This window comes from Labrus bergylta, chromosome 17 (genome assembly GCF_963930695.1).
Source record: "Labrus bergylta chromosome 17, fLabBer1.1, whole genome shotgun sequence".
NCBI classification, from domain to species: domain Eukaryota; kingdom Metazoa; phylum Chordata; class Actinopteri; order Labriformes; family Labridae; genus Labrus; species Labrus bergylta.
The window spans coordinates 20,240,357-20,249,510 of record NC_089211.1 but is presented as its reverse complement, the minus strand read 5'-3'; the positions used below and the strand labels follow the sequence as shown (position 1 = coordinate 20,249,510).

The 9,154-nt window shown below is 39.5% G+C and overlaps 1 protein-coding gene across 13 annotated transcripts in view; it reads right to left on the bottom strand.

The window, feature by feature from the left end:
* Nucleotides 1–693: 693 nt before the first annotated feature.
* The window catches only part of dnm1a (dynamin 1a), a 53,552-nt gene continuing 45,091 nt past the window's right edge, over nt 694–9,154 (bottom strand). For 6 of the 13 annotated variants that reach the window (XM_065965451.1, XM_065965440.1, XM_065965439.1 and 3 more), the window contains 4 exons: nt 8,913–9,083; nt 7,185–7,426; nt 6,829–7,032; nt 694–4,285 (listed from right to left, as the gene is read on the bottom strand). In XM_065965451.1, the coding sequence (XP_065821523.1) occupies nt 4,255–4,285; nt 6,829–7,032; nt 7,185–7,426; nt 8,913–9,083 (648 nt within the window). In that variant the 3' untranslated portion in view covers nt 694–4,254. Of the gene's footprint in view, nt 4,286–5,930; nt 5,968–6,665; nt 6,703–6,824; nt 7,033–7,184; nt 7,427–8,912; nt 9,084–9,154 lie in introns of those variants that run through there. The other 7 variants (XM_065965449.1, XM_065965441.1, XM_065965448.1 and 4 more) reach the window with 5 other exon arrangements.

The window sequence follows — 9,154 nt, the reverse complement described above, 5'->3', positions numbered from 1 at the left end:
TGTACAAGCTTGTACCGTGGTTCTGGAACATTTTTGTGATCTGATGTAATGCTCAGTTTTTTTTGGTACTGCTGTACTTTTAAGTACCATGTGTTTAAAACCAAACAATAACATCCTGCTATTTTTACGATAATTCTATAGTATTGAAAACCACCAAAGCTTTAAAAAACAACTTCACATCATCAGTCATATATTTGTATCTGTTTAGAAACAATTCTTTCACAAGCTTATTTTTTCATCTCATGCGTAAAACATTATAAAATTGTGTTTAATTCTCCCTATTATCACAGCTTTAGAACAAGAAAGGGACATTTACTATGAATGGATGCATAGCTGATAAGAGCCTTGCTCATAATTCACTGATATCATTAATTTGTCTAATCCTAAAAGAGAAATCTTTACGGAGACGTTTACTGATTGTTTGGTCATCCATTTGTTTTGTACTTTAAAGTTCTGTTGGAAACTAAAATATCTTTTAGACACAAGAGGAACTGATTCATAGTTTTGCAAAGCTTTAACTATAATCAAACTTGTTCAGAGAATTTTAAAAAAGTCCTTCATTGTTTTGCAATCTGCTCTTCAGGTTTTGTTTATTTGTTCCTCCAAAATCCTTCTAGCTTTGGTGATCGCCTCCCTCGACAGATCCAGCTCCTCGGTTAATATTATTTGTCAGTAAAGAAAGAAGAAGCATCATTCAGTACACTGAATTTTTAATGTGTTCACAAAGCATGGCAGTCCTGCAGGGTAAAGTCATCATTTCATCCACAGCAGTTTGAACAAGATGCAGGACCTGTTGGCTGCAGGAGTTCACACATTCACTCTGTCGCTCCCTGAGGGAGAGACAAGAAAAACAAAACAAACAAAAACACCCTCTGCTACACGCTAAAGTATCAAACAAACTGCCAACATCCATCAATTTCACTGCAATACATTTTTTATACAAGTTTTCCAAATATTATTCCCTTATACACATACTCATTTATTCGTAATAATTTAAATATTAAGATATTTCATACATTGTGGACTAAAGTTTCTAAACAGTGGAAGTCCAAGAAGATGCACCACACATATACATAATAACACATTAAGATATGTCCATTATAAACTTTAAATAATGACTGATAAATAGAATATGCTTTGTTTTGCTTTGGAGTTGTACTAAGAATAACTAGGAAAGTGTTTCAGGTGTTTTTTTTATGACTAGAATGACATCACTTGCAGTTCAGAGTAGATATGGGTTTTTGAGGCTGGTGGGTTGGTTTGTTTTTGTAGACGGTTAAAATACAGCACATCACACCGACAGAAGAATTCAGTGGCAAAACAGGTAGTGAAAGATGGGTTCAGATCACAGGTTCTCAACAACGCCATGAGGCGGAGACGGGAGGAGCGATTGATCGTTTTATGCATAGACTGTGGCTGTTTTTCATGTTCTCACTCACCCCCATGACCACTGAGAGAAGAAAGAAAAGGGTGAAAAAAGAGGAGGGGGGGGAAACAAAACAAACAAAATAAATGGCAGAGCAGCATGATAAACGATTTCCAATCAGAAGATTTAATGCATATTCACACGGCGGCCATTTTCTTCTGACAAGGGGCGGAAGCTGAAACGCTGTCATAATGTCATAGCCTACTTCTGTGTTCCAGGTTGAACGTCTTAACAAAGTGTATGCTAAAAAATGTCAATAGATCATCAACTTAATGAGCAATTTAAAGGGTAAAATCTTGAGGGACAATGGTCTGTATTTGAAGTTAACAGTCTATATTTGATAATTAGCTAAACTTAGCAGTCAACATTTGCAAGACATCGTTCAGTTTGAAGCTAACATTCATGTTCATATCCAAAATGTATAATAATAATAATCCTTCTTTGCTTAAAAATCACATTCCCATCTAACATGAGCGTGTCAAGCTAACGTCCACGTTCATTGCTGACGTTTTACTATTTAAGCTAACATTCATGTTTCCTTGCTAACATTTTTCTCTAAGATGAAAGTCTCATTATTAGCTAACATGAATGTTCTTAGCTAAATGTAAATTATCCTATTGAACATCCACGTTTGATGGTGACATAATATGATAACAAGCTGGCAATGTTAGCAAGGACATAGCCAACTGAATGCTAACTTTACTCGTTAAGCAGTAGCGGCAGTAGGATATCACTATTCAGTGTCTTTACAATTGCTTATAGATCAGGATTGGTCAGATTCGCTTTCATTTAGAGTTTTTGCAACCTGGAAGAACAGTACTGTGACGTTAAAACAACATTTGAGGTTTCTGACCGGAGCGTTTCTTCAAAGGAAAAGAAATGTCTCCTTATTAGGATAATGTTGTTGAAGCTGACTTAAGAAACCCACTCCAAACACCTAAAACCTTTCCCATTGGGGACCTCATTCCCTCTGAATAAAAGGGCTTATGAAGAGTGATCTAACAGTCTCGGGGTGCGACCCAGGCCACAGCTTTCCTTCCTCTCATCTTACAATAGGCTATACCCTAATTCTTGTGTTACTGCTGCGTTTCTATATATTGCACTTTCTATCTCAATCCAGCCTTGATATGACTCCGCAACAAAAAAAATTTATGCGAAGAAGAGAGGGGAAGAAGTGTCATGGGAGGCGCCTCTTTCAGCCAAAATAATATTGGGAAACAGTAGTTGCATAGGTTCTGCAGAAACACAGACAGCAGCGATTTTTAGAGGTGGTTGTGTGAGATTATTTGAACACGTGGCTCTCCACTCAAAATGATTCAGTTGCAGAAAGAACAGAAAGTTATGAAATATTTGAACTTAGAGACAATTAAAAGAAAGATAAGGAGGAGAAGGAAAAGACAAGAAAAGCAGAGGAGCGGTAGCCCTGGCACTGTCCCGGCCATGTAGGTCTAGATTTTGATTCATAGTGAATGGGTGAAGTTGCACCAAAACAATTTAAAGGAAGGAGATGAGAGGGGGAATGTGGGGATTTAAGAGGGGCTGGTAAAGAGCTTTCAGGAGCAAAAGAGTAAAATTAGTGAAAAATAAAAGAACACCTTACATGAAGGAGAACCCCCCACACCAATCATAAAGAGAAGACCCCAGAGAATTACCTCACAAATATATAATCTTGTTGTTTTACGTGCTACAAGCAAAATGTGTCGGCCTATCTGTAATCAGCAGGCTTAAGTTTGTACAACAGGAAATGTCATTTAGCTGCTCAATATATATATATTGGGAAAAAATGAATAGTCACCCAAATACATGAACAGAATAATTAGTTACGCACATTATGATTTTTTTTCCCTTAAATGTCATTTTTGAGTTCAAAATTAGCCACCTTAGGGGAGCCAGTGGCCTAGTGGTTAGGTCGTTGTCCCCGTTTACAGAGACCATAGTCCTCGCAGTGGACGGCCCTGGTTCAAACTAAATCTGTGGCTCCTTTCCCGCATGTCATTCCCCACTCTCTCTCCTCAATTTCCAACTCGATCCACTGTCTTGTCTATCTAATGAAGGCATAAAATGCCCCAAAATATATATTTCTTTAAAAGTAGCTACCTTTAAACATGATAAAAAAAAGCTCTTTCACTGGGCATGAGAGACATACAAATGTTTTGAACAATAAAAACATTTTAGTTCAAATATTTCTTGATGAAAATATGGAAAGCAAAACAGAAATCAGGGAGAAAACCTGAATTGAATAAGATAATGAAAACAACTGAGGGACAAAATGTACGTCAGCACCCAGAACACCTAAAGGACAGGCTGGAGTAGGCAAAGTGTCATGCTTAATTAGTGGGAACATATATTCTGCATGTATTCACTATTATATACATATACATTTTAAATATATGTGTTTGTATTGAGTAAGCAGGTGTGCATGCACATGTGCGCATACACACAGATTTGTTTTGATTTCATATCCTCTACAGAGTTTATTTAAATTTCTGAGGGTACAGCATGTTTGTGTGTCAGTCATGCAGGTGAGTGTTTCAAGTATTCTGCAGCATCTCTGTACAAAAACAGAGGAGTGTGTGAGTGTATGTGTGTGTGTGTGTGTGTGTGTGTGTGTGTGTGTGTGTGTGTGTGTGTGTGTGTGTGTGTAGGTAGGGGTTCTTGGGAGTGGGGTGATTGGGAAAGAGAGAGAAGTGACTTAATGTAAGGGGGGTAAGAGAAGGGAGCCGGCTCAGGTCAGGTGTGGTAGAGGACGGCAGGAAGGTGGCACTGTTGTCCATGGTCTCTCGGATAATTAGACGGGCGACAGGCAGGGAGGGAAGGAGGTCAGAGGTCTAGTGGGTTGGAGAAGGTGGGGGTCTCCGACTGCCACATACACATAAACAGAGACAAACAGATGCAAAAAAAAGATAAGGTTGGAAAATGTTGGATATGTTTTTTACAGGGTTTTTTTTGTATTCTTCAATTTTAGGTTTTGGATTTATACTTACGTTCTGTTGTTAAAGTTTCCCCATGTGTAAATTGATGCGCATGTCAATATAACTGCGTACCTTCGCTCACCCAGAAACCTTTATCAAGAGCTAACACATGAAAAGAAACCCAACCAACATCGCAAAGATATTGGCCTTTGTTAACATGTCCAAAATGCAGGTAATGTATGTTTGAAGTGGAAGCCAAACACAGACAGTATAACTCTGTACCAGTGTTGTCTTAAAGGCATGCACCAAAGATTAAATATTATCCTCTGTCATAATGATCTCTATAAATTATCCAATGGTGTAACTGTTTTTAAGAGCTTTGTGGTTAAAACTTAAATACCCTTAAACCCATGTTTGGGTCAAGGAATACATATAGAGACTATAAGGGTCATGTTTATCGGGTTATGTCTGTACAACTGAAATAAGCGACCACCATTTACAATATTCACCAAACCTCACAGGGTTTGAAGGCTGAGATTTAGGTTTCAGTAGTTGCTTCCCTAAAAGTGCCACACAAAAAACTCCATTGGCATTCAACCTATTACTTTTGTGGGCTAACATCTATTAGCTAACTCTTATTACCATAAACTAGCTAACATACCATAAGATAGGTAATTTCTTGATTTGCTATCTAACAAATGCTCTTTGCGAGCTCGCATTATCGTCAGCCAGGTATTTAGGCCTTTCCTATTGCACTGCGTAAAACTGTCAATGTGCAAGGTTATGTGCAAATGGTTGAGAGCTAACTTTAGCTTTAGGTAGCTCGTGAGTTATCAAACATGTCGGTTATACATTAAAGAAAGAAAACTCCTTTATTTACTTCCATCAAATGCATTTTGCGCTCTTCTTGAATAAGGAAGCAATAGCGTTAACCTTATAATTGTTTAACCTGAAGGGCAGCGGTGGAACATTAGCTAACATTAAAGTAATATGAAGAAGTAACCCGTTTACTTAGCTTAGCATGAAGCAACACATTTCAGTTGACCAGTCCTGAGATTTAAGATCTCAAAGCCAGTGAACATAATCCCCAAAATGAACCAATTTATCTACTAAACATGTATTCCCTGGAAAGAAGTTTGTTAACTGCCGCACAATCGCTAAGCTCCACTGAACAATGACATTGACAGACACCATATCAGTTACTCCAGGACCATTTCAGGGATGGTTGGAATAACATGGCTCACATACATTACATGTAACACTCACACAACCACCATAATAACGTTTTAAATGGTTTAGTTGACCCCTGTCTAACCCATTACCCCTGATGTATGAGAAAAATCCTTGTTTGTGAGACACAGACACATTCTGACACACTGATTCCCCTTGAATAAAGAAATGAATTAGCATCAACCCCCAAAGGCTTAAACACTGATGCAAACACACATCCTCTGAGCTGGGTGTGTGTTTGCCCATGCAGCACTCTGAGGAGAAACGAAAAATTAAGAAAAAGAAATTGGCATGCCGCAAAAAGAAGGAAGAGAAAGATGATGTTGGTTATGACGATGGTGACTGACAGTAACCCCACGTACCCGAAAAGTTAGTCCTCATTGGTCAGTGATAGTGATTCTGTAGAAGGAACAATAGTCATGTGTGGGACAGAGGTGTGGTGAGGAAAAGAGGGATGTAGAGGAGGAGAAGAGAAGAGGAGTGCAACAGTTACAGTGCAGGAAAAAAAGCCAATGTTACACGGGTTCAGCGCTCACTTTTGATGGATCAAAATACATCGAAACATTCACTTCTGAGGATTGTAATTGAGAACTTTGAGAGGATTTTTTAAGTCTTATATCCGCCAGTGAGGGCTGAGCTCGGCAACTTCCAAGTCTCCAAGCTACTACTCTGACAGTGAATTGAGGAATAAAAAGAAGTTAGCTAGAGCACAAACACAGGCAAGCGTAAAGCACATAAAACAGGTGAAAAGGAAGATATTAATGGTGAATAGAAACCCCAGTCTTTTTTAGTACAGAGCCACTTTGCTCATTCTGGTGAAAACAATATCTAAGTAAGTCACAAGAGGACAGTGGTTGGGTGGGTGTAAGCGATGACAATGAGTGACGTGTTAGCTATCATTGATGATGCTTGACAGCATGTTGAGAGTTTAAAATGGTGGCAGATAGGCAAAGAAAAAATTTGCCAAGACCAATAGGAAAAGAGGAAAAAAACCCATAAAGTATAAACAACATCACGATCTATCAATCTATCAGGGAATCGCTCAAACTAGTCTTCTATTCATCTATCAAAACCAGTTTTCTTCCACTGTCATTTACCTCCTTTATCCCCTCATCCAGGTGTCTTCACATCCCCCTTAGTAACAGAAATATCCACACTTCAGGCTGGATATCTTTTTTTTAATATCATAAACTGTGGTTTGGATTTTTAAAGTCCCTGTACCGTAAGACGCACTTGTATATCACCCATGTGTTCACTCACCTGGGGACACTTGGGGGCCCACGGTTAGGCCGGGAGGGTACAGTGGGTGGCGGCCCGCTGAAAGGGTCTGGAGAAGCCCCTGGGCGAGAAGGTACAGGGGGCCCCCCGGCAGGAGGAGGGCCAGGTGGAGGACCACGAGAGACCGGGCGGCCTGGAGGTCCCGGAGGAGCTCGGCGGTTGGGAGTAGGGCTGGTGGCTGGAGACCTGGTGGAGAAGACAGGAAAGGCACAGGTAAGCAGAGAGATTAGAGATTCATGTTGCACTATATTAACCTTAATGAAAGGCAACTTTAAGGTTTAAAACACAGCCATCTTTGCCCACCAGCTGTTGCTCTTCTCCTGTCTGTTGGGTCTTACCTTCCTCCAGAGCTGCCGCGCTGCACCTGCAGCCAGGAGTCATCCACAGGGGGCGGCATGGACGTGGTTACAGTAGTTGTGCTGATGTCACCTATGATATTAAGGGCCTCTCGCAGGGCATGGTACATCCTCAGCATCTCGTCACGGTGCTGGGCCTGCTCCTGAGACTCCTCCATCAGTGTGTTTTGGTCGCCGCACGAGTACAGCTGGGCCAGCAGATCGGCGTTTATGAACTCTTTAGTCTGGATAACAAGAGAGAGATGTTTGAAAAATGCCTGCTGTGTCCGATGCAACTGACCACATTCACACAGCAGCTAATTTCCTCTGAAGTCACTTTCAGGGTGAAAATATAAAATGCTGTTACAATGTCTTACTGCTATATTCCATAGTACAAGTTACAAGCAGTATAAATAAGAGTATCTGATCAAACATAACCATTTTACCACTTCTCAATTCATAAGCAACTACAAAGACAATTTCTGGAGGAAAATCTTGCTGTATTTTCAGTTAAAACAATAATTAGATAACCCGTTAGCTGCAGTCAGACAACAGCGAATAGTTAGCATTCAGCAACTTCCCTGATATTACTGTGAGCCTGGAAGTTGCTGAAAATACTTTTATTTGGTAGTGGTACATAATACAATAGAATAAATGTTAGTAACTGGTTTATTCACTATTACTAGGGAGTTTTTCTTTTCAGTATTTCTTTTCTACATAACGTCAGAATGTTACGTGAATTTACTTCCAATCTAACGTACTGTAAACTAGGAGTTTACTTCCTAGCTAATGTTTTGTTAGCTAATAATTTACTTCCAAGCTAACGTACTGTAAATTAAGAGTTTACCTTCAAGCTTGCATAGTTTTATTTATGAGGCTTGAATGCTGTCATTACCTCTTGTCTCACAGAAGGTAAGGTTATCAAATATTTTCTTCCACTTGAAATATGTCTCAATGTCTTAAATCAGTGGTGTCCAAAACTTTTTTTCTTGCGGGCCAAAATTGTCGTGTTAGAATCGCTCGCGGGCCACAGGTTTTGTTTTTTGAAATATAGTTGAAAAAATAGTAAGGCTTTGGAGATCAGAATCAAAAGGCTCGCTAAAGAAATAATAAAAGGAAATCAAATATTTTGGTTTCTTCGTTTATCTACTTTATTTGTTTTTTTTTCTCAGAATCAAGTCTGTAATGTGGTTCATTGTTTTTGGAAACGCTTTCTGCATTTAGCTCAGGTCATTAAATGGTTAAACAACAGTCCGCTTGTTTGCAAAAACTTTGCATAAGTTTTTTTTCATAGTTTACAAAAAAAAATGTGGAAAATAGTAAAAGAAACAAACATGTTACTGAACATTTTCTATTTTAGGAATATTGTTCAGCCTTTGAAAAAGAAAAAGAAAAATAAGATAATGTGCCAATCTTAATCAAGGCCTCGGGCCAAAATCTTCTGATTCTTCATTTGAAGTCACGGGCCGCAAAAAAATCCCCCCAAGGGCCGCAAATGGCCCTCGGGCCGCACTTTGGACACCCCTGTTTTAAACTATAGTTTGTCCTTACAGCTGCTCATTAATCCAGAGAGTGTAAAAGTGTTATAATTTATTACATTTCTGACATGTACATGGCTTACATCCTGGAAAACAGCAGTACAATATTTCGAAGGCCTATGAGCTTCCTTCCTTCAGTGTGATGTCAGAGGAAAATAGCTTTTGTATAAGTAGGCTACGGCAAAGGACCTACGTTGTTTATCATGAGGTGCATGATGGTCTTCGGCATCAAGTCGCGGACAGTTTTGTTAACGATGGCCATGTAGGAGTCGACCAGGTTACGGATGGTCTCCACCTGCCGTTCCAGCTGTGGGTCCATGCTGTGCATTAAGTTGTCAGAGCCATTTTCATCACCGCCGTCACTCTGTGGAGAAGATTGAGGGAGGGTGGACAAAGGTTGCACAGTTTAATTTGGAGTTAGGGAACCAGACACTA